At 26.2% G+C, this 27,203-nt stretch overlaps 2 protein-coding genes across 6 annotated transcripts in view; both read right to left on the reverse strand.

Annotated features, from left to right (window-relative positions):
- LOC135922741 (procollagen-lysine,2-oxoglutarate 5-dioxygenase-like) overlaps nucleotides 1-9,019 on the reverse strand; it is a 45,099-nt gene extending 36,080 nt beyond the window's left edge. The window contains exons 1-3 of the mRNA XM_065457191.1: nucleotides 8,852-9,019; nucleotides 6,370-6,479; nucleotides 3,157-3,422 (exon numbers count right to left, since the gene is read on the reverse strand). Of these exons, the coding sequence (XP_065313263.1) occupies nucleotides 3,157-3,422; nucleotides 6,370-6,479; nucleotides 8,852-8,924 (449 nt within the window). The 5' untranslated portion in view covers nucleotides 8,925-9,019. The remainder of the gene's footprint in view (nucleotides 1-3,156; nucleotides 3,423-6,369; nucleotides 6,480-8,851) is intronic.
- An 8,340-nt stretch (nucleotides 9,020-17,359) lies between these two features.
- LOC135927373 (uncharacterized) overlaps nucleotides 17,360-27,203 on the reverse strand; it is a 30,069-nt gene continuing 20,225 nt past the window's right edge. For 4 of the 5 annotated variants that reach the window (XM_065463344.1, XM_065463355.1, XM_065463364.1 and 1 more), the window contains exons 3-8: nucleotides 25,448-25,704; nucleotides 25,131-25,321; nucleotides 22,616-22,937; nucleotides 22,381-22,478; nucleotides 21,895-22,042; nucleotides 17,360-17,783 (exon numbers count right to left, since the gene is read on the reverse strand). In XM_065463344.1, the coding sequence (XP_065319416.1) occupies nucleotides 17,527-17,783; nucleotides 21,895-22,042; nucleotides 22,381-22,478; nucleotides 22,616-22,937; nucleotides 25,131-25,321; nucleotides 25,448-25,704 (1,273 nt within the window). In that variant the 3' untranslated portion in view covers nucleotides 17,360-17,526. The remainder of the gene's footprint in view (nucleotides 17,784-21,894; nucleotides 22,043-22,380; nucleotides 22,479-22,615; nucleotides 22,938-25,130; nucleotides 25,322-25,447; nucleotides 25,705-27,203) is intronic. The other variant, XM_065463371.1, reaches the window with a different exon arrangement.

Below are 27,203 nucleotides of genomic sequence, written 5' to 3' on the forward strand. Positions count from 1 at the left end.
CCCTTTCCAGTTGTTCTAGCCAACGCCGAGTTTTACCAAATATTCCTGGCCATATCAACTATACCATGTAGCCCTCATTTTCTTCGAGAACTCTAGACACTGAATAACTTCCAGAACCAAAGAATTATTCCGCCAAAGAGGTGGCAATCAGTCAGAGCTAACAAAAAAATTATGTTTATTTTTTAATCAATCTAAATGTTTGATGGAGTGAATACCAATTTTAAACTATCCGACCTGCTTTTTGGAGGTCGTGTAGGGACATTTTTATCTTTAAAAAAATTAATTGGCTAAATTAAAAAAGCATTCATGGCTAGCGGATCCAAACATTCTTTTCTTTAGCTGAAAAGAAAGAAAGAATGAAAGTAAAGTAACGGCTTATTTTAAAAAGAAGTAGTGTGAACGTTTTGATACTTTTTTTAAGCAACGTCAAAGATATACTATTAATATGTCTAATCAAACCTACATCATCTTTTTTTTCTACACAACACTTTTCTTACCCTATATTTTTAAAAAAAAATGAAACTTGATTTCGTAAACCCTTGAAATTCAAGAAATACAAGATTTAAAGGTAGAAATTATATTTCAACTACGAATAAAAAGAACACATTGTATTTAATAGCCAGCATTGAGGTTTTTATGACAAAATGCTCAAATTCTATTTTACTATGAGTGCCAAATTAAGAGATATAAATTTTTTGGCTTACCAATATTCCCCTAATTAAAACATTAACAAAAAATCGTTGTTAAACTGTGCAAAATTTGTTTTATAGCGACTTGTTATATTTTCGCCAAAAAAAAAATAATAAAGAAAAAAAACTAAGCAAAAAAGGAAATAGAAACAAAGGATGTCCTTATAAAGGTAAGCTTTTAATGGGAAAACTATCAATTGTTTTTTGGTAAATTAAATATTGCAAAATAAACATTATATATACAAAATCTATTGTAATATATATAATCATAATATATGTCATGGTTGTTTCAAATTATTCGAAAAGGTATACTAGGAAAAAATATTTATAAATGGATAATAAAATTGATTAATAAATTTTTTTTATTATTTTGTCCCAAAAATATTTATAAAATTTCCTTTCGGCATTAAATTTTATTTGCTTTTTTCTTCATATATCTCGATAAAATGAATTCGGCAGGAACAGAAAATTTTGTTTCGTCTAATGCTATTAAGAAAAACTAATATTATGAAAAAACTTAAAATTATCTAGCGTAATTGCTATACCACGACTTCATAACCTACGCCAAAGTTTCAATGCCTTCGGGATAGAGAAATTTTTAGTTTCCCATAAATATTTTTTGGGAAAAGATTTATTTCAGCCCGGATATATTTTAAAAAAATTATTTGCCCCGGCTTGGATTTTTAAAAAATATATTACATTTATTCTTAATTTTTATAGTTCGGCTAAAAAGGTTTAGTTAAATTCGAATTATTTTTATAAGTTTTGGGCTTTTAAAATTATCCTGATATATATAATCTCCTGACAAATTAATCCAAATTGCTGTGCTCCTATGCAACTATCTTAGTTTACTATGATCTCAAAATGAGCTTTCTTTTGCATTTAAAAAAATTCATTATTCTTTTTCCCGCCTTATATGTTTTTTATAACTGTTTTAAATAGTTTACATGTTTTTTATATAGTTTTATTAAATATGTTATTTTTAAAAATTAAAATAAATTATAATATTAATCCTAATTTTACAAAATTTATAAAAATAAGAACAAACAAAAATTAATTATGACGGTTTGAATTTCGCGGTTCGGTTCGCAGTTTTGAAATATGAATCTAATCAAACATTTGTAATAATAGAGATGACGATCCATGAAATTGGTGTATATTTGGCTTTATTTTTTTTCTTTCTTTCGTTCTTTTCTTTTCTTATATATTATATTATGTTTTTTATAGTCAAGATCAGTAAAATTAATTTAAATTTCTCGGGAGCAAAAGCATTTTTAAAAAACAGTCAATTAAATTTTACTAAAAAACCTCAATTAATATTTTTTTAAAAACATGTGTTTTAAACTCAGATAAACATTAGTAAATATTTAATTTCATGCAACTTTGAAGCAAGGGATTAACAGCCTTAATATTATTATAAAGGAGCTTTAAAAAAAATTTATATTAAAATAGAACGTAAAACTGATAAATTATAATATAAATGAAGATAAATTATATTAAAATATATATTTTGTTATAAAAATATTTGATTATTTTGGGGCAACAAACTTTATTGTCCTCCGCTCATATTTACTTATCTGATGCATCGATATCCCTTTTTTTAGCCAATGCCGATTAGTAGTCTGCAATGAGCAGGTTTTCAGTTTCTCGCCCGTTCTAACCACTGGGCCGGTTAAAAAATATTTTTGAAAAGATGGGCGGGTGAGTCAAACAAAATTTTTAAATAAATTGGCGGACGGGTGAATTCAAACGGGCGTTTGGACTAAACCCCACCCATTACAGACCTGAAATACCGATACAAATTATGTTTGCATCTTTGTGTTTTAAAAATAAAACATCGCCTCGTCATTTAATCAGCATTGAAAATTTGCCTAAAAATAATTATAATAAAAAATTTTTAAATAAAAAAAAATAGCTGATTGTTTTTGTAGGAAATAAATATGGAAAGAAAACATGATTTGCGAAAACTTATTTGCTATTAATGACTATTTAAAAAAATAGATTATATGTATGACACTTTAATTTTTTATTCTTCAAAAGAAGAAAACGATTTAAAGAGTGTTTTATAGTTTATCTAGTTATATACTGTCCCTTTTTACCCTAAGTTCCCCGCATTCAAAAAAGACACTATGGTTTTAAGAAAAATCACTGTTCTATTTAAAAAAGGACATCACCTGACTAAAAAAACTATAATTTAACAAAAAATAGTTAAGATAAAAAAAATAAGATAGTACCGAACTATTATAGCTCGATATCTTACAAAGTAAAAAATTAGTAATAAAGTGAAAGCGTACAATCAAAACAGAGAAATAAGGTTGGTAAAATATGGAAGCCGAACCTGGCCACATATCAGAAACCGAGAATTATATTACATTAGTTATAATGGTAAACGAAATGACTAGTAATATAATTATATTAAATCATTGCACTACGTATTTATTCAACAACGCGTATTTTTAATATTTACCTGTCAGTAAAGAGCACTATCAAATTGTCGTAATCGATCTTACCATTAGCAATACTAAATTCCGAATCATCTTCGGTTAGATTATCGTCATCTATATGGTGATCTACCTCGTTGGATATATCGATAGGAGGCGTTCGGCCGAATTTTTCGAAGTAATGCTTATCAATGTCCAAGCTCAGGGCTTTTCTTAACAGGTTGATTTTCTGACCGCCTCCCGGAAAGTACCTAACATCTCCGCCTTGCCATACTTGATCCATTCCCAAAACCTGTGAAATATAATTTTAAATTCAATATTGTGTCGGTATATTCAATCGTACTTCCTTTTCCCCTCTCTCTCCCTCTTCCTGGATTCAATTGAATTAAAATAATAAAAAGGCATGAGCTTTATTCGGTTGAAATCATTGTCTATCTTCAAATGATATCACACGAACTCTTTTTTTACATACACTTACATTAAAGAAAGTTTAATCAAATTAGGGCCCTCTAGTATATAGAGGGAGGTACGATTGAAATTTCAGGGAGTACCCTCTTAATCAATATATATATAGTCCGTATTATTAAATTATTTATTAATTTAGTCATCTGAAGGGAGGATGGAGTCATCGCCATTGGCTGTGGTAGGGTGGTCTAAAGAGTTCTAACCACTTCCACCCTTATTTTTTTTCTTTACCAGAATAAAAATTTATTAAAGATTCTATAAAAAATATTTCATACCATTTTTTTGTTTTATTAATTATTTAAAAAACGATATAATCCATCAAAAAAAAATTATTTTATTAAAATTCATTTTTTTTATTTCATAAAAAAAAGCGGCAAAAAATTATCTCAAATATTATTCTAATTTTTACAGATGTACCTTTTTTAAAAAAAGTTTTACTTTTGGACAAAAGCCATTTTTTTAAACACACATCAATAAACTTTTGTGTTTAAATTGGAGCAAAAGATAAAAACAACTCTTTGTACCAAATGTGACAAAATTACATACAAAATATATTATAATATATCATATTAGGTTTAAAAATCATAATAGTAACAAACCCTATGACCGGGGCTTTGTAATTGGAACTTTGGATAAAAGTTTGTTAGGTTTTCTAGCTGTACAGAATCCACCATTTTTCCGATATTTACCCAAAACCGTACCGATAACCGATTCGGATCGGTAAATATATTGCAGATCGGCATTTATCTCCCCCTCCCCTTTATTTTGTTTAAAAAAACTCCATTTTCGTCAAGTTAAACTTCTTACAATAATTTCACTCTTATATAACACTTCGCGTGTATGTAGGAATCGATTAAAATATCAACAATTACGTATTTTTATGGAATTCTTCAATCGTGCTTCGTGTGTAATATGAATTAGTCATAAAAATGTTATATGGGTTGAGTTGGGTTGGTTGGTAAATAATGAGTCTATAAAAGAAATTATTTAGTTAATTAAATTTTTTGTCTCTCTCCTTCTCTTCTCTTCCCTTTTTTTTCTTTTCTTTCTTTCTTTAAGAAAAAAATATAGTTTTTGTAAACATTATTGCTTCGAAATATTATTCTTTCAATGTTATAAAAATATAATTATAAAAATAAAATAAAATAAGGATATTTGAAAATTGCAACAAAATGTATACATTAATTATAGAATCATAAAAACTATCGTAATTTATCTCGTAATTAATGCCACTAAATTACACGCGCAAAAAATTTTCACATTCCTTTTTTAGCGAAACATTTCTTCCTTACTTACTCCTTATAATTTATTTAAATTTTAAAGTAATTTTATGTGTAACTGTAACGAAAATTTAATTTAATAATATATTGTGATTATTTGCATTTTAATTTGATTTTATTTCATTCGTTGATTTTTGATTTCTTATTAAAGCTTAATAAATTATTTTTACTGGTAGGGGAATCGTTTCATTGATAAAAAAATTAGATATAATAATTTGTAATTTTTTATTTCACATTATTTTCCAAAATGCCTCCCTCGCCAGTGTGACGTTGTCTGAGGTCGTAAAAAATTTTTTTTAAAGAAAAACCAAAAAAATTTCAAAGAGAAAAAAAAACATTTTTACAATTTATCAATGACAAATTAGAAAATAAAAAATTTATTAAAATTTATTATAACATGAAACCGCAATTTATTCCCAATTTAATTTAAAGGTCGTCTTTTAAAATTTGATGATAAATAAAAAAATTGGGTAGCAAAGCAATAAAATATGAAAGTAATTTTGAATTACATTTTTTTTATTTCAATGTGAACCATGAATAAATTATTTTATAATTATGCTTATCTTTGATCGGATAAATTTCTATCAAAATGACGAATAAATTATTGAATAGGCAGCTATTTTTTTATCCCAATAAAAGCGGTGACCATATCCTAGATCTAGAAGGCACTAAAATACCTCAAAACTCAAAAATTTGAAGTCTGCTACGAGCGGGTTTTAACCTGCAGCCCATGGTCTTTGAAAAAAATTAGCCATCCGCCTTATAAATTATTTGATTGGTTGATTTTAGTGTTGTTAAAAGGCTAGATTTAGCCGATTATAAATTAAGATTCTAGCTAAGATAATATTATGCAAGGCTCGAGATTTTAAGAAGATGTCCAAACCTTTAGATTTTTATTTATAAGGTTGTCCGTCTGTCCTGCTCATTCAACTCGTATCTCAAACTCAATGGCCGGGCAGTCGTTTTGAGAAAAAATATTTATCCACCCGCCCAGCGTCTAATTTGTTTTACCTCGTTACGGGAGGCTATTGACGATGTCAGATTAAACGAAACTTCGTTCGCGCCATCCACGGCTAAGGTCTTATTTCTAGTCCATACCGTGATCACTTCTCATTTTAAAAATCTTTTATTTTTTATCTTTTGGTCGATGTTTTTTTTGCCATAATAATTTCAAATTTAACATTCTTTTAATTTATGATTAATTTTTAGATGATAAATTATTTAATATAATAGATTTAATTTTCTTTATAAAATGTGGAGGATAGAAGGGTTGATATTGGTAATAACGGCATAATTTAAAAATCACGGCATCTTTCAATTAATTTTCTTTCTTTCTTTTTATTTACATTTATATTTCTATTCCTCATCTCTTTCTATTCTTTTTTATACTTATTTTTTTTTTACTTCCTTGTCTCCTTACATCGTTTAAAACAATTTTTTATATTATTATTAAATGGAAAGATTTTGCATATATATATATATTTTTAAACTTACCACTGATCGAAGACCAAATACATTGGAAGATCTTTGATACCTCAAAAAGCCATCGGTTTTTTCCGTTCCAACCGTGAACACTAAAAGCTTGTAATTACCTACTTTATCTCCTAATAAAAATGTGCAATAAAGTAGAAAAAAGATAAATCGAGTGATGAGTAGTTCGGTAATTCTTTTTTTAGCCGTTTTATCGACGAAATTTGAAGCCTAAATTTTGGTAAATTATAAAGATATAAATATATTTTAGCTGGCAAGCGATCTCATACATTTTTTAAAAATTTGCATTTAATTATCATTCTGAATCAAAAGAAATGTGAAGGCGAAATGTTAAATTTTGTAAAACATTTTATGAAATATGTAAGAAAATCTTATAAGGGTTAAGGCTACAAACGACCAATGTGGAGTGAGTTTATTCTATAAAGAGAATTTTTTTAAATAAAATCCAAATATAATTTTTTTAAAAAAATTTAAAAGCCAAGACAAAGGTATAAAATTTTATTGGAGTCATTATTTTCCAAAGCCTATATTTTGTCATTCATTATTCCATTACTTTCTTCTAAATCCCATTATTATATAAAATACATTATAATTCTCAGCAATAAATAAATAAAATAAAACAATTATATTATTGGTAATAGAAATTATAATAAAATTTGGGGAAACAGATGTTATTTATTAGAAAATCGGAAAAAAAAAAAATAAATATTAATTTTTCATACAATAAAAATAAATTGCGATTGATTCATGAATAAGTCATTCATAAATTAAAACAGGGGAAAATATTTTTTTAATTATTATGTTTAATAAGAGATATCACGCCCAATAATCTTGATTTGGACCGTGAAATTTAAAAAAATCCTGGATGGGCCTATAAATATTTCTTTTTTTTTAAATCTGGGAGTCATCAAATAATCTTCCATGCCTATCTTAGTTTTTGTTCTCAATTATAATATATTATCGCCTTTTTAGTTATATACTCTTTTTATAATACATATATTATATTAGTCATAAAGAAACAATTGAACCAAAATTTTTAAATCATTGTTTATTGGGCATTTAATATTCATTTACTATTTTATTCAATTTCCCTTTGAAAACAATTTAAAAACACAACCAAAATTCCTCCTAAATTAGAGGTCTGCAAAACCGTTGCATGATTATTTTTGTTATTTTGGAATGGGACAGGAAATTTTTTGCAGATGAGTTAAGTTGGATTCAGAAATATAATTGTTATAATTTTTAAATTAAGATAATATGAATAAAATGGTTTTGTTCATTTTTGAATATTCAATTTTTTTGCCCCCAGCTTGGCCCCAAGATAAGAGCTAGCAACAACAATGTCATTATTTTCCAAAAAAAAATTAATTCTAGTTTATAATTTTTCACAATCTAAATAAAAAATTTGATTACACAAATATTTTTGACAACTATTTTCTTAATTTGTGAAGAAAACACATAAAAAAACCTTAAAAAATCATTAAATTTTAGCATGACAACTATGTATATTTGCTAGATCTTACTTTACTCTTTTAATATATTTAAATTCAAAATGAAACTGTTGTTATATATCATCAAATAGTTTATATTTATTATAATAATTTTACTAAACTTCCACATTTTTGACAACTGTTTGGACCTTTATGAAAATTTATAAAATTCATTTTACCAAATCATTTTAAAAAGCATAATATATAATGAATTACTTATTAGACAAAATCCTGAAACATTTAATTTGTTCTACATTATTACTATTGATAAAGGTAATATTGCTGGTGCTAGTACCCATTTATTTATATTATTTGGAAATGTATATAAAATTATGGTTTTTACTCCCAATTTGAATGTAACACATTCTATACTTATTGGATAATTAGAAATATGACACATAATCATGTATAGATTAAAAATTTTAGCTTATCGGAAATTTCCTGCAATCCCCACCTGGAATGAAGCCCATAAAATAGTATGATATAAAAAAAATATGGGCTAAGCTGTGCTTAAAAAGTAATTAAAACCTCAGGCTGGGTTACATCTAATTTTTATTTTCGCAAAACCTAGGCTAGATCAAAATTTTTAAAACAAATTAAGTTCGAAAATTATTGAATTAATCATTTCGTATTCTTGCTATTCCTTACTTTGAAATAATTTTTAAAAATAACAAACAAATTTAAAATTAGAGCCTGATTTATAAAGTGATGAATAAAAATTAACAGTTTAGGCCACTGTCAGGTCAGAAAAAAATTGATGTTTTTCTTTTCTTTTTTTTCTAAGTGACCATTGGAGAGTTTATACAGGGCTTGGTCAGAAAACCTATACAAAATTAATGAGGTAAACAGATTAATATTTTTTAATTTATTAAACATTCCATATTTTTATAATAATATTATAAAAATAGATGTAATTTACAAAGAATAATATTAAAAAAAAAATTAAAATATTTTATATTCTATGAAGTTCAAAATAAGGACATTCATATATAAACCTGTTTTAGCTAAAAGATCTTGAATGTGACATAGAATAATTAATAATGATAAAAGATTATATTTTATTTTCATGATTGTTTAATAATGCCCGTATCAATATATATTTTTTAGGAAGACTAGATATATCTACTACATCAAAGATTTTAAATTTTTTATTCGAAGAGAAGGCTAAAATATTTCATTTTCTTAGATATAAGCGTTAAAGCGAAATCAAAATAATGTGGTTATAAAATATTTCAAAAAAATATAGATATTAATCTGTGTAAAAAATCAAAAAATTTCAAAATTTTAAAAATCTAACCAAATCGGTTTAACAACACTACCATTTATTCATATAGTCTACATAATAAAATCATCTACACCAAATTCTTAGTATTTAGACAAACAGATTAGTGATCTAGGCTTAGTCTACAACACGTTTTTAAATAATTATTTAAACATGATTATAAAATAATTGTTATCAACGTCTACATGAGCAGTGGGGGGTGGGGGGGGGGGTGTAGGACGTTAAGGGGGGATATGTTAGTATAAATTTATTGGGAGGTCATCTATTAAATTTTTAGATAAAATAGGATAGAATATATTGATGTAAGAAATTATTTAATACTTTTATTACAGACTTAATTACAATGATAATGCAAAGATCGACCAAATTTATGTATTACATATAATATAGTCATATATTTTTAATAAAACTTACTTCTTCTAGATAATCTTCTTCAATTTTTCAAATGATATTTAAAAGGGTTAGATACTCTTCTTTCAACAAACTCATATTCATTCATGCCAAATAATATATACTATAATAATGCATTCATTGTAAATAATGGGATTTTTAATTATTCATGTTCTATAAATCATAGGTGTAGCCAGGATTTTCATAAGGGGGGGGGGATTAAAAAATTATTGGGGGCTTCGCCCCCAGATCCCCTTTTGGGCGGGCCTTCGGCCCGCTTTTCCCGGCCTTCGGCCGGGTTACTTTAGTCTATATATAGTAATAAAATATATTTACAAATTTAATAAATAAAATTACTTGTATTGTATATACCTTAATATAAAAACATTGTAATAATTTATTCCAAACAATTATAAGAAATTTATTTATAAAAAGTAAGTAGACATATAGTTGATTTTACTCTATAATATACAATTAGTTATAGAATATTAGGTAAAATTCCACTTTTATAGACATATTTGACAGTTAGAGAATATATTACAGTTATTAATTTAACTAATCTTACTAATCAATGCTCTTGTTATTAAATATAGCAACAATTTGCATTCAATTATTTAACGCCATCTATTTGTTTTAAGTAAAATGATATTTAAATTTAATTTTCATATTATTCATCCCACAATGTCTTTGAAAGATATTTTCTGATGTCCTTATCAATATTTTATAGTTTTCTGTAAAATATATAATTCGCTATATTGGTAAAAATTACTTGATTGTCATTTGATAATTAGATATACTGTAAATCTACGACATATAATATTCCACTGTTTATATTTTGCTTTAATATTTTTTTAATTTATGATTTAATTTTATCAATAGTTTTATAATTATATTTTACTTTTATAAAGATAAATAAATTAAAATTACTCACTTTATAAAAAATTATATTTGATATATTATATTATTTAGTAATTTTATGGATCTATTATTAATCATTATAATACATTTCACTTATGTCTTAAGACTTATCTTTGGCTTATATTCCATTTATTTTTTATTTTTTTTAATTCGACTTTTTTATTATTTTACAAAAAAATATTATAAAATAAATTATATAATTTACAGAGGATTAAAAAATATATATTATAATGGATACTATAAAAAAAATACATATATATTTTAAAAAAAAGGTGGATATATATCATCCAAGAGAAGAGTGAATGCTTAAAAAATTAGACCGGCAAATTTCCAGGGAAATCTGCTGGCGAAGGTAAAATCCTTCATTGGGGTCCCTTGAGATCTGCCTCATTTTTTTTCCTATGATTTTGATGAAATTGAGGGCCTCGTTTCTAAACATGCCTAGGGTATTGGTAACGATAGGAATGAACAAAGTGTTGGCGAGGCCAGCGTATTTATTTTTTTTAAGGATTTCTGCCTTTTCGATAGCAGAAACTGAGAGGTTAGACTTGGCTGCAAAATCAACGCAAGTGTAATCTCATGTTATTAAAAAACATTTTTGGTTCATTATATATATAATTTATTTTCTCAAAAATCTATAAATTATGATGAATAGTTTTATAAAAAAATATCAACTTTTACATTCTTTCTTTTAAATTATTATTTAAGATATATGCATAAATATTTGAGGGTCAGAGAGTGGGGGGGAGGACTAAGGGGGATATTTTTTATTAGCTAAAAATGATATTTACAAAAAGTGATAAATTTCTGAAGGGGGTAGGGATTGCCCCTTGCCCTCCCCCCTGGCTACGCCTTTGTATAAATATCGACTCTTTTATATTTTGATAGTTGGTAGTAATATTGGTAAATTAAGTTTTTCTTTTTAAAATATGGGAGTATCATTATAAATAAAAACGTGTAATTAATAATGCGGAAATACAGTCGCCCAAGGTGGTGAAAATATTTCAGGTTGCTTCGTGACTATCCTGTCCTATAGATACTGTTCATCCAAATAATATACTTTAATAATAGCACTTATTGTAAATGAGGGGGTAGTTATTCATCTTATAAATTATGACTCTTTTTATGAACATGAAGGGAGACATAATAAAAATTATGCAATCAATAATGTAGGAATGTCGCCATCGAAGACGGGGGAAATGGTATTGGGTTTGAGAGGATGGGTTGCTTTCAGTGATCATCCTGTCATGTCGACGATGGCTGACGTTCAAATATGGTGATTTAACAGATTGTCGAAAACCGATTGCTTACTAAATATTTGGTTGACCAAAATTGGTAGCAATATCAATTGAAAATGTTAATTGTTGTTTTTTTCGCTATAATTAAGTTTAAAACCTTATTCAAAATGTTATAAAAAAGTGTGACTTGACCGATAACTGGCCCAAAACAAACCCTATGACTAAATACTGCATTGTTAGCGTTATCAATTTTAAAACTGTTTTTATTTTAAAAAAAAATATTAAATTTGCTTCCCTAATGTATATTTTTTTAATAGGGGGAAAATAAGAATTTAATAAAATTAAAATTTAAAACGACGGATAACTCCCCCGCACTCTTAGCCAAAAATGTATATAATATATCACTATAAACATTAATAATAAAGCAAAATAAGTCAAGATTTTTATTTTTTTGAATAATTACTGTAATTCAATAGAAAGGTGAAAATCAGGGTTACCAGATTCATTCAAACAAAAAGCGGGAAAATTTAACCATAATTCAATAAATAATTTTATTTAAAAAAATAAAGATATATCTAATACGCAAAAAATAAAGAAATCATATATTATTTTTATATTTTTCCAAATATTTTTCAGAAGATTTCATGTTACTATTTAAATTTTTATTCTTTGCTAAATATTCCTTAAAATTTTACAAGTATAAAAATTATGTTTGATCATTAATTCCCCTTTTAAAGCTGATAATATAACCGATTGCGATCTTTCAGCCAGAAATTTTTCATTAAACTTAATATGTGCTCTAAAGTCTGAATCATCTTTTGAATGTGGTAACGAGATTATAATATTATATATTTTTCAAAAATTGGTGCTATGTACTTTGAAAAAAAGCACCCATTTGTTTTCATAAGCCTATATTATTATTTGTTCTATAAATTTATTTCAAGTAATTAATGAAAAAATTCATTTAATTCGATATCTTTTATATTAAAAGTGATTATTATTAATTCAATCCTCGAATTTAAATTTATTATCAAGCTTCATAATACTTAGATTTTTCAATTATTTGTAATAAATACAAAATGATTGTTTTAATGAATTAGGTTCATTATGAAATGATGTGATTTTATCATGATCCTTATATTTTATAAGATTTTGTTTTACAACCGATCTATAAAAGTAATTGATAACTTGTGCTGTAATTAATTTACTCATTAATGAAAACATCTCCATTGCAATTGAATTTCGGAGTGCAATTTTTTAGCCACATTGTTTAAGGTTGTCCCTATATTAATAACTAGGCCTAAATAACCTGGGCCAACATATTTCAAAATATAATTTTAATATTCAATTGCAATTCTTTTGGGTTAAAAAATAAAATTTAACAGCTAGTAATTTTTATTAAGTCTTTCAAGAGTGGGACATTTCGCAGAAGTTCGGGCCATTCTATATCTTGAGAATTCATATTTTTTTAAACAGATACCCAGTCTATGGATCTGCTGAATTCGACATAACATTTCATAGCAATTATTTCTGTTTATTGATAATGAAATTTGCTCATTCATTGTGAATTGTATGGCATAGGCAACCAATGGAGTTAGTATTTTTCAAAACTAATAATTCTGCTATTGCACTTTGCATTTTCCCGAAATTTACACTTGCGTCATCGGCACAAAAAGCTGTTATACAATTTTCAAGGCCTCCGAGTTCGATAAAATTATTTTAAAGTTTATTTGAAACACCTTCTTTATTAAAATAGCGCAGCATTATTGGGAATATTTTAGTATTTCCTTTATTTGTTGCATCAATTAATAGAGAAAATGGATGTCCTCGAATCATCAAAGAAATGTTTCTTATTTTCATGATCTAGAATATTTAATTTTTGAGGCTTTTATTTTACACTTTATGCATATTTTTGAATCAGGAAAGAGTATGGGCAATAAGTTTGAGCGCAATCAGTAGATTATGTATCATGTGATAGATGAATGTCGTTATTGGCTATTGCAATATTTATTGCTCTTGAAGTATGGTTGTATTATTTGATGATTCCTTAATTTTTAAATTGGAAATATGTTTTTGCATTGTTGAATTTTTTCTTTACACCATGGATTCCTCAATGGCTGATAATTTTACATTGAATAAATTGCCTTTTTCTAAAATATAATTATATACACTAATACTTCACTCATCATCAGAATCAGAATCAGTTATTATATGATTTATCATAACAATTCATTTCAAAATTAAAATTTATTAATATATTTAAATTAGAAAGTTTTGGATATCGAAAAAGATCATTTTAATATCTTTGTTTTTTCCTTTTTTTAAAATATGGATAAAAAATATGCCTTTTTAATTGTATGATTGAATTAAAATAAAAAAACGATAGATTAAATAATTTATATTAAAAAAATCGGGAGAATATTTTTTAGGAAAATCGGGAGAAAGCCTAAATCAATAGATGGCGTATTTTGGCGAAACCTAAAGAAAATCGGGAAATTATGTCAAAACTATCTGGCAAAACCCTAAAAAAATTTAACATAGGCACATGCCTGAAATATGTGTACTTAGAGACCTCCAATAGGGAGGAAATTAACTTCAACCCCCTCTCCCCCCCCCCTCCTCTATGCTAGATGTTTAAAATTTAATATGAACACGAAGAAAATGCTAATTTCATTTATTAAATAAACTAAAACGTAAATTCAAATTAAAAATATAAAATCAATACTAAAAAATTTAAAATCAAATAAAAAATTATATAAAATCAACTAAAAATATATCATCAAACTAAAAAATTATATATTTTTATAAAATTCCTTTTCTTTTTCTTCTTTTTATAACCACGAAAATTAGAATATCAGATATATAAACAATTATCATATTATATAAAAATAACTTTACAACAATTCAATTATTCAAATTATATATGCGTTCTTCTCTCTTTTTTTTCTTATATTTATTTTATTCAAGTCTTTTAACATCTACAACATTTGACACCCCTTCCTTTAAATCGCTCAAATCCATTCTGAACTGCCCATACAGGATAACTTGTTATATGTGATGACTGATTCTACGACATTGAGTTATCTCTATCTTACGAGAAGTAATGTCTACGATAAAGATCTCATATAACGATAACGCCCTTTTGTAACGATACTGACTCTTGTCATGATCCTAACGGTACCAATCTCTTGTAACCATAACCATTTCTTATAATAAAGATCTCTTATACGATAACGATTTTTTGTATCTTTTGATCCAAAATAAAAATCCGATCTCTAAACGAGCTCGATTGCGGCATAAATTTTCTAATGATGAAAGCCTTTTCTCTTCCTGAAGATTTTGGTTAATCAACAACCTAATATTTTGCTAAATATTATCAACTTGAATAACAGTTAAATGTATATCTTTAAATTGTAACGAATTTCTTTTAGCTAAAACGATCACTTGTACGTATAACGATCTCTTGTACGAATTCCTTTTAACTATAGTGATCTCTTGAGAGTAAAACGACTAATTCTATACTTTTTCGAACTACGACTATTTGCCTGGATATTGATACCATTGTTTCATTGATCTCATTCTTTGTCTTAATGTCGATGGTCATTTCATACACACTGCAATATGTTGGCAACAATGTTTTCCCATAATTTTTTTCTAGTAAAAACGTACTCTATTTCGCAAAATTAATAGATAGCTTTCGATTCTCTTTATTTTTTTAATGCATTAACTTTTCATTGAACCTATGTCTAAAGTAAATCCTATTTAAAATTATTTCCCCTATATTAGTTTTCAGACATCCCCACCTATGACATGTGAACTAGTATGTGAGAACATATTGAATTCACAGGGATAGAGACTTGTTTGATGAGGAAACAAAAAATCTTCAAAAAAGATTTTTGAGTAAGATCATGCTCAATAATTTGAGCTAGATTTTTGAAGATCATAAAATTTATGATCTTTTATTTAAAAAATTCTGAGCAACGAACTTGAAAGATCTACATATTAATAGATATTATTTATTTTTATCAAGTAAATAGGTTGTAAGTATATTAAATTAAAATTTCAATGAAGATGTACCATAGAAAAGTGACAATTGGCATATTCGTTATTTTTTTTAAACTTTTTTGACTCAAATGGGTAAAATATTTATGGTTAACATGATAAATTAATATTTCAATAAAAATGTATACCACAGAAAGCGGCAATTGTCATAATAGTTATTTTTTTGATGCAAATGGGTAAAAATATATTGTAAACATGTTAAAATAAAATTTCAATAAAGATGTACCATAAAAAATGACAATTGTCTAAATTGTTTTTTTAATCTTTTTATTTTTTTTGGCTCAAATTGGTAAAAATATATAATTACCATAGAAAAGTTACAATTATCATGATCCTTACTTTTTTTAAATATTTTAGATATAACATAGAAAACTGACAATTGTCATATACATTATTTTTAAACTTTTATAAAATGTAAACAAGGATATAACATAGAAATTATGACAATCATTGGTACTTCCAAAATTATTAAAAATCGCTAATATATATTGGAAACCATGTTTAAAAAAATTAGGGTCACCAATCTGATGCATGTTTCTTAAATTTTTGATGGTCTTAAATTACAAAATATTTAAAAACGATGTTTTCCGAGGAATGGCAAAAGTTAAATTTAAGTCAGAAATCCTAATTTTTTGAATATTTTTATGGGATGTTAAATTGTTTGGTTGGGTCGAATTCACATAATTTGTGGTAGAAAAAATGAGCCAGATCTAACCCAATCAAGTGGGTTTATAGTGCATAAATTTAGTCTTAAATTCTTTTATCAAACCACTGACTACAAGGGTAGCATAAGTGCATTTGTAATTTTATGTCGTGGGGGGGGGGGGGGTAGATTCAATATTCCTTGCATTACATATATTTTTTCAAGGGTGTACGATATCAATATTGAATCGTCGCCGATATTGATCTTATAAAGAACAAATCTCCCAATATATTAAAACTAATCCTACACCGTTTTATTAACATTATATAATTAAATTATTTCAGATACAATTTCATAATGTTAAGGAATGAACATATCATCCCTTTCTAACATTCTCATTCAACTATCAAATAAATAAATTCCGAATTTTAAAAAGGGAGTCAAATTAAAAAATTTAAGCTTAACTCAATTATAAATTTTATATCATTTCTAGGCAAAATTTTTTGATAAAATAATCTTAAGACTCATTAATTAACTTAAAAATGATATTAATTAAATTAGGATCATAATAAAATACTATATTAATATAATCTGAGATAAAAATTAAAATAATATTTTATGTTATATTTATAATTAGACAATAATTTATTTTTTATAAACAAATAATTTTTCCATAAATATCAGTGATATACATTTTTTTGCGTATCTGTTAATAAAAAGTTTAACATAGTAGAATCATGTCATGATATAAAATAAACTTAGATTGAAATATAAATAAAGAATGTAATCTTATTCTGAAAAGAAATAAATATTATAAACTGTATGATAAATAATAAAATAAAAAATTTCTTAAATTTAGTTATAAACAGCATTTTTTCCCACATTGTTATACAATAAAGGGAAAAAAATTTCAAAAAAAAAAGATTCTAAAAAAAGTAATATTATATAAATCAATAATGTTATACTTGCCATCATCTCATAAGTATAATTCAATAACTAATATGACTTAGACAGAATAAAATATATCAATAAAATACAATGTAAATATGGTATACACACATAGTTTAATTTGCTATATTAAAACTAATCTATGAACAGTTTATAAAGCCACCTCTACTTTCCATAGATTCGTATGTTTCATATATTTTCCATTTTTTTAGAATCAGCATGAATATTCGAAAGAGATGCGAGAGCCGAACCCGCCTCTATCTCAACAATAGAATGTTGATGCTTAATTTTTTCAGAATTCGGAGAATTTTCGAAGGATCTAAGGAATTTATGGTAACTCCGAGGGTTGTGAGAATGACAGTTTGGTGTTCGATTCCTAAAATCTCTCGATAATATGGGGAGGGATGGCGATTTCGTTTGCAGGCTAGTCTGTTGGCAATAGTGATCTTAAGATTCATTTTAATGAATATTTTTTTTAAGCTTTAGTTATACTAAAATAAAAATTATATAAGTAATATTAAGTCAATAAACTGCTAATAAAAATTGCACCCAAGATCTATAGTATCAAAAAAATGTAAGATATAAGCTACTTATATCTTTTACTAAATAAAAAGTATCTTAACTTTTATGAAAAAATTTATTCACAAATATAATATGATAAATTAAAATTACTTATTTTATACCAAGTAAACTCTGTCCAAAGAGCAATTTAAAATTGGACAATGAAATATTAATAAATATATTTTACTCTACCCTATAAGATAAGATGATAATTGTTTTAGTACAAAGATTAATAAAAATATGGACAAGAAACCATAAAATTAAAATAATCCAATTTGCTTATAACAGTAAAGTTGGTATGCCAAAATATAAAATAATAATGAATATACATTTAAAATATAATATGAAAGAAAATCAATAAAATTAATACAGGAATCCAAGTAAAAAAAATGTTAAAAGTGATTATTGATTTTTTAAAATAAAAACAGTAATTTTTGTCAAGAGAACGAAAAAGATTCTCTTGAAAATAATAAAGTAACTTAGATCCAGATATAAGTATCTCATTAAACATTTCAAAAAAATACAAAGTACAGGATAGAAAAGGATCTTAATCTTAGATACAAGTATTCGCAATACTGCCCAACTCTGGAGGTTTTTTTTAATGAATTAGATGGAACAATATCATTTTGGTTCTGAAATTCAAATATAACATTTATGTGTAGCAAATATTTATTTAGCCATTGTTTTAATGAATGAATAGTTAGAATTATTAATATAATTAGTTAAATTAAACTAATTACTATTACAATTTGGGTACCCTTCTTCAATAATTTAAGTTTCAATATAAGGATTTCCTTTTTTAAATTAATTTATATCTTCACAACAATCCAGAAATATGATATTTTTATAGAAAATATAATCTAAATGTAAGAACACAAATCACCTTCTGTTTTCTGCCCTTTTTTCTCGCGCTTATATACTTCCAAATCAATTTACAAAAAACAAATTATTTATAATATATATTCTTCACGATAATAAAAAAAAAGATGATTAACATAATACTAAATAAACAATTAAATATATCCTATTATTTTATAACGATCCTATTAGATAATCTGGGGTAGAAATCCAAGATTTAGATGGTGGACATGTCATAGTAGAACATATTTTGGGTGTCAAACTCTGCATCAGTTAACTCTAACCCAATCAATCGTCATCCAAATCATTCACTGTCTCGAAGGCCTCAGTATCCAAATGGTTTTCAGGCATGAATAATATCGGCGAAGCCCGAGGCTGTGAATGATTTGTATGATGATTAGTCTAGAGTTAACGGATACAGAATTTGATGCCCTATTAGAGAAACTGGAAGGGGATCCCTGGATTTAAAGGGAGAGCATGTCATTAGGATGCATTTGGGGTAATGTAGCTTCCATTAATTTATCGTTTGTAAAATAACTTTATTTAGTATTGCATAAAATCATTTTTTATTAGAATTTTTTTATCAATATTATTATTGAATATATTTTGTTTGTAATTGAAGTTTGTTTGTTCGTTATATATTTATTGAGGTGTTAATACAGTGAAGAGGGGGATATTTTTCACCAGATGTTAAAATAAAATAAAAGGATGTTATTATATTTTTATTTTAATGATACTTAAACATTAATCTATGTTAAAAAAATATTAAACAACTTTTACAAAAAATGCCGCACTTGAAGTTTATACAGTGAAGAGGGGGATATTTTTCACCAGATGTTAAAACAAAATAAAAGGATGTTATTATATTTTTATTTTAATGATACTTAAACATTAATCTATGTTAAAAAAATATTAAACAACTTTTACAAAAAATGCCGCACTTGAAGTTTATAATTAAAAAAACTTTTTTAACATATCATTTACATAATTTAATATTTTTGTATATTTAATTTAATATTAATTAATTTTTCAATCTTTACATATATAATGTTTAATATAGACTACTTACTTTATAATTTTAATAACTCTCCTTTACTCCCAAGTACTTCTGTAAATTATTCTTTGCCAATCTCAGATGGGAATGATATGGAAAATTATCAATCACATTCTAGCATTTCTGCCAATAATAATTCTTTAGCAACTATTAATGAAAATATAAATCATTCGGATCATATAATGGTATATTATTCCGAAATTCGTTAATGGAGATTATTAGTATGTTACCACCAGTGCCATCTTAGTTATGGATAATGCTTCTATACATAAAAGTCATCTAATTGATGGAGTATCTCCCCGCATATTCACCACAATTGAACCCAATTGAAAATTTTTTCGGGGTCTTCAAAAACAAATATAGGTCATTAATTCCCAGACCAAGCACAAGGGAGCACATAATAACAAATATTAATCAAATTATGCATCAATTTATTCCTTATGATTTTAAAAATTTTTATAATCATATGCAACAATATTTGGAGTTGAGCTATTGTGGACTACCTATTGACTAAAGTAATCTAATTATATAATAAATTACGATTAACATTTTTTAATATTTTAATTAAATAGGTACTACTAAGCAAATTTATGACTATGAACTACCATTAAATATTTCATATTTTATATAATCAATATTCATGTATTAATGTAATTACGAATTTATTATATAATGTTTATATGTAATATACGAATTGAATAAAATATTAAATTAAAGTTATGTCTCAAATATGATAAAATAAAGTGAGAGAAAAAAACTATTTTCAGAAATAAAAGATTTTGACTAAGATATAATAACTAAGATGAATAATTTATTATTATTTTTAAAATTATTCTACATAAAATATCGTTAACTAAATAAAAGAAAATATGTGATGACAAAACTTTATATTTTTTTATAAAAAAATTTTTTAAGTGTGACATTTAAGAAAGTTGTTTAATATTTTTTTAACATAGATTAATGTTTAAGTATGATTAAGATAAAAATATAATAATATCCTTTTATTTTGTTTTAACATCTGGTGAAAAATATCCCCCTCTTCACTGTAATATGTCAATTATATATGTTGATATGAAGATGATCTATTATTATTTGTTCTATATTTTGTTATCATATTGTTGTGTACGTGCACTTGAAATAAATTATAGTGATATTGTCAAGTTTGCCTCACTTTTAGGACCAGATCTCATAAATGGTCACTCTAATGGTTTCCACTCATCCTTTCATTTGTATTCAACCTTATGACATCACTATCGGTCCATTGATGTGATCTGGGCTTAAAAGTGAGGCGAGCAGATAATATCACTATAATTTATTTCAATTGTCACAAAACAATTTAATCACCAAATCAAGTACAAGTAATAAGAATAGATCATCTTCATGTAATCGAAATTGTCGTGTATAATTGACATATTATTAATACCTTATCAAAATATATAACGAAATTTTAATTACAAGTTACCCTTAATCTTGATGGCGCGATTTCGATGACGATTTAAGAGGTCAATTTTTAAAATCTGTTTATTATATCAATTTTTATTTATCATTATTAATTTTATCTTTAATTCCATTCATAATCTAAGAAATAATGATTTTAATAAAGAAAAATTGATCTCATAAACAGATTTTAAAAAACTGTCAGCTGTTAAATCGCGATCGCAATCGAGCCACTATGATTTTAGGGTAAGTTGTAGTGTTGATAAAGAACGTTATAACATAAATAGTTACTTATGAATACTACCCATGAATGACTGACTAGTTACCTGTAACATGATAAACCCGTGATTAATTATTTTTTAAAGAAAGTGCAACCATAACAAAATTTTTAAAAAATGTAATATTAGTCAGTTACTTTTGATTTTTTTTTAAAAGGTACTCGAATTTGCTTACTTTATGAAAAATATAACAAGTACGGAGCTATTTACTTTTCCATGAGGTAACTTTTAATTACTAAAATAAATTAAAAAAACACTAAAAATGCATGCTCCAGTTCTAGCGCAATGAAATGGCTTGTCCCTCTCCTCGTTAAAAAATGATAAAATTTATTGTTCTCAAGTAAGATTTTATAAAAAAAACAACATTACTATTACGTTTCGAGGAATCTATTTTAAGCCGCTTATTACAAAGCTCAGCCGTGGGCAAGATGGATTCATTTTCCGAAACATCATTTCCATGTTGGATTTCTTTGTTTTTGTGATTGGCTACCCAGTTGATGATAGCCTTTTTCAAACGCTAATAAAGATTTTAATTTAGAAAAAAATGGAAGAGATAAAGATTGGCAACTACTAAAAAAATTATTAAATTCTAAATTATATAATAATGTATATTGTACATTGTAGTAATAGATATAAACTTATGTTTGGCACAAAAAAATTTAAAATGGAAAAAATAAACTAAATAGCAGAACCCTATAGAGAGGCCAAACTTTTAGGCCCGACAGAATTTTTTTTTTTATTTTCAAACTCGATTAGAAATTCTAAAAGTAAATCACGTTATAACCTGCTCCAGGCCGGAGGCCGGGCCTGCGAGTCTTTTATAAATAGAGAGATTAATCAAATTATCTTTAAAACCTGTTTTTCGGTTATTTCACCACTATCGCTATCAATATGGGGAGTCTTGTCAGAAACTAAATCTTTATCAGCTTTCTCGAGGTTTTTTTTAATGATATCTTTTTTAAAAAATAAATATTTCGCATAAGAAAGAAAATTTTTTAGTGTCATTTTTTCATCTATAGATTTATTCCCTACTCAAAACTCCTTAATATTTATCTTATTTTTTTATAATATGTAAAAAAATAAAGTAAACCTCTTTCAAATTTATTCCGTTCCACCAAAAAGGAATATTGGCTGGGCAATATCAACTGAGGATCCAAAAAATAAGGCGGGCAACCCATCATAAAGGGTGGAGGGAAAGAGGAAAAGAAATTTGAGGCAAGGGGTAAATTAGAAACGGGAAATCTCGGCGCAGCTATGTTTTGGGAAGCGCACCAAAGGGCCGCGTCAAAATTGACGTTACGTTTTTTATTGCGAATGTTTAAACTTTGATCGTCAAATAAATCGGGTTTCATAAGCGGATTATTATTATTTGGGGTGAAATATGAAATTCGAGGATATTGGTTATCTTGATACTTAAAAAAATGATTAAGAAAGTAGAATTAGTTTGCGAATTATAATTTTTTATAGTCCTTATCCCTACCCTGGTAATATAAAATCAGTATCTAAACTTTTTGCGTCAATATAAAACCAATATTTAAACTTTTTGAGTTAATCGAGAGCTAAAATCGTAATTTTGTATTATTGATAAGGAAAATTAAATTATCAAGATTGAACTTTAAAAACCTGCACTGTCTATTACTGAACATGTGAGTCTATCAAAATTTTCAGGGTTTAAAACTATATTTAAGTCATTTCATGTGAAATGAGTAAGAAAATAGAGATTTTCGGCTAACCCATTTATATTTTGATAGAAATTTATAAGAATGTTATATATGTTCTAGTTATAAACGAAATTATTTCATTAACAATTATATTGAGATATGGGGATTAAAGGTACAAAAATCGGTTTTTTTAAACCTTTTATTGCTGTTAAATAATTAGTTCTAAATTTAAAGCTAAATTAGTCCGAATATTGTATCTAATATCAAAATTAAACTTTTTAAAATATTGGAATAAATTAATATTACGAATATATTATAAGCTCATTTTTTAAATTCTTATTTTCTATTATTCTTTTCTTTTAATACTTTTCTAATAAATCTTCAATAATTAACGTAGTTAGGAAATTATAAAAATCGTAAATAATGTATAAAATGTGATGGCGCTATTAGTGTTCTTAAACACGTTTTGAGCCGATTTTTAAAAACGGCTATCTCACTATTTTACCCAGAAAAATATAGTCTAAGCCTCGAGATTTCGACAATATATGTCTAGACCTTTGTTCCTTCTATGAACAAAATCTTCAGGCTTGAGTAATATTTTCATGGGTGAAATATTGAGTTTGCCGTTTTTAAAAATCGACTCAAAACGAGCCGTTTAACAGCACTAGGTGCTATAGATGAACGTTTCAATGCAATAAAAGGCTTATTTATCTTTTAAAATCATTTTAAGGCATTATAATTGATCTAAGAGTAATATATAATGCATATCGAATAAAATTTTTCTTTATATAAAATTTATTTGCTTTTAAAAATATGGCGCTAAATAAAATTTTTATTACTCAGTCAATTACAATGCCTTAAATAATTTTAAACGATAAAAAGCCATTTATTGCAATGAAACATTCACATCACATAACGCTATCTATAAGTTTTTTATAAATTATTCGTCATATTTTTTTTTTAAATAATTACCCATCCGCGGTAATTATTGAAGAAATTATTAGAATAGAAAATAAAAATTGAAAAAATTGGAGCTCAAATTATATTCGAAATATTCATTTATTTCCAAATAGACATAAGATGACCAATATTTAAAAGTTTTAAAAAAACCGATTTGTGCAATTCTGCAGACATGGCCCTAAGCTCGGATACATGGGCCGGGCCATATTTTTATTTTTTTTAAATATACCCGGGCCGGGTAGGGCCAAAAAATTTATTTTTGAATACCCTGGCAAATATTATAAAATCAAATATTTTAAATCACCATTATTAGCTATAAAAATTAAAAATAAATATAATATATTTTCAAAAAAATCCTGGGTCTGCGGATTGGGCAAATTATACCCTGAAGACCTCTGGGTAATATAATTGCTAATGAGCTATAATTTCGTTTTCGATATATTTAGAACATAAATAACTTGCCTATAAATATTTATCGAAATTGAAAGAGGTTAGATGAAAGGTGTTTGATTTTACATGATATAACCTATTTAAAAAACGTAATCAGTGCTAATTTCCATTTCTCTGGAGAGGCAACCCTAAATTCTACAGATCTAACTATAACCCTAAGTTATGTGTAACCAAAAAAATGACCTGACCCTTCCCCCCCCCCCACCGAGAATTATGGGACTTACTAACTCGCACATCTCAGTTATGTCATTATCTATAAAATACTACTCCCATAAAAAATGTTGTTATTTGTTAAATATACAAATATTTGTTTTTTTTTAAAATATGAAATTGTTTTTATATGCAACAATTGCTGCAGGTAGTCCAAATTGAAAATAATCAGGGAAGGGGTAAAATTTTATAAATACCGAATCTAATACCCAAATATGGTATACTGAGTCAATATCTAGGTCATGCAATTTTTTTGGACCTTTTTATTGACTCACTGTTAAGAATTTAATCAAGATAAGTCTTTAAAAAAATATTTACACCTACCTGATCAGATTTATTGGCAAAATATCTACACTTATTTCCAATATCGACTATTTCTTCTTCCTTATTGTAGTTATTTCTTCGTTCTATTTCATTATCGAGTGGACTTTGGCTATTTTTAGGGCTTTCACAAGTGTTGAGGTGTGATTGAAAATCGGAACTTCTTATTGTGCTTTTTAGGTAGGGTTCAGAATCTGATATTTATGAATTTGGTATAAAGAAAATATTTTGTAAATAATTCATCATATCATTCATTCATAATTATGTTTTCCTATTTTATATTTTTTATTTCTTTTCATAACAAAGAATAAAATTGCTACATGTTTTCCTCAGATAGTTGCCTCCTTCACCTTCGTCCATAGCCTCTCCGTCATCTTTAGGGCATTTGTTTATGTAGCGTTCTAGCAAGACTCTTTTGTAATGAAGTTTAATCATGTTCTCGTCTATTACGTGAGGTTGGAAAAAATCATGGTGATCGTCATATTCGCCACCAGCTGGGCAAACTATTTCAGGATTTTTGTAGATAATTTTGGATACGCTGGAATGAGAATTGCATTTGGTGGTTAAAATATTCGATCTGGGAGAAGAATGTAAAATATATATTTGCAAACTTAGAGTAAAGATAATTTACTTAACTGACAAAAGTTTTTTTATTAAAAAACTATTTATTAAACTATCGGCAATGCCTTTATAGCAATATTCAAAAATTATGCCTATACAATTCAAAATAACGAATTAATAGTTTTTTTTATATCAATCCTGAACATGAACTGTATGAATTATTCATGTTCGAATTACAGCGAGACCTCCTAAGGAGGCCACCACCCCCGAATCTTGACCACTTAATCTGCCAAAATCCGATTGAAAACATTGATTAGAACCTAACTGCCTTGAGAAACCGCTGGATTGGCCATATTCCTAAATATTAAAATTAATAGGTAAACAATTTAAGTATGTTTACTAATTTCGATAAAATCATTAAATTTTACAAATTAAAAAAGCCGATAATATGTACTTTGGTTGGAAAGGTCAGTCAATATATTTAATGAGTACTATTGTGAAATTTATTATTTTTTAATATTAGAAATTGCTATATCCCAACTGGATTTATGCATTAGCCCAATTAAGTGTAAAAAAGTATTTATTCATTCATTAATTATCGACCATTTAAAAATTCGAATATGAATTTTGTGGCAATTGTTTAGTGAATCCTCAAAATCAAATTTTTTGAACCCTCACTCTTTTTAATAGAGGTTGGTTTTTAAAATTATATTTGATAAATATAAATGTTTTAACTAAAAAATTGGTTCTGGGGGTAATCAATTGTTTATAACAAAATATTACACAATTAATCAAAGGTAATCATTTTTTAAAAAAAATTTTATATGCATATTTGAAAAAATTAAAAACAAGATTAAATTTTATATCTAAATTAATTAATTTATTATATATGGTTGTTTATTGTAAGCAATGTCTCAAGAATATCGAGTTCAATATATTCGCTTACGATTAGTAAACTTCAAGTCGAATAATTTAGTATTCCTGGAATAGACGAATTCGGTATTAGTATAATTGTGTTATTAGTATTAGTAGTGCGAATAAGATATAATTATAATAAAAAAATAGCCATTCCTGCAGTTGCAGTTATATTTAGGACCTGCATCGCCTGAATCTTTTAAATATTTTTGATCGTTAAAACACACCCGGCAAGAATTTCTAAAAATTTTATTCATTTGCTGGGTGTATTTTGTAAAACGTTTCAAAAGGGAAATTGAAAAATTAGAGCATCTCCATTATATGTAAATGTTTTTTTCAACGGCCCGACCCGGATTTTGCATTATTATAAATAAACCCTAAAATTTTATGGAACTGCCAATATACCCGGGAAAGCGGGCCTGTCTTAAATATTATAGAGAACTTCGTAAATATTTAAAATAGCAAGAGCATAGCAACCGACCTAATGGAAACAGGATAATAATAGATTTTTATAAATAAGGAACAAACTACTGAAATCGCGACAACTGTTTAGATATATTTCAAAAAATATCAGTTATGACGAATCACCTGATATTTCGC

The sequence above is a fragment of the Gordionus sp. m RMFG-2023 genome, chromosome 1, assembly GCF_954871325.1.
Source record: "Gordionus sp. m RMFG-2023 chromosome 1, tfGorSpeb1-WG-v2, whole genome shotgun sequence".
NCBI lineage: Eukaryota > Metazoa > Nematomorpha > Gordioida > Chordodea > Parachordodidae > Gordionus > Gordionus sp. m RMFG-2023.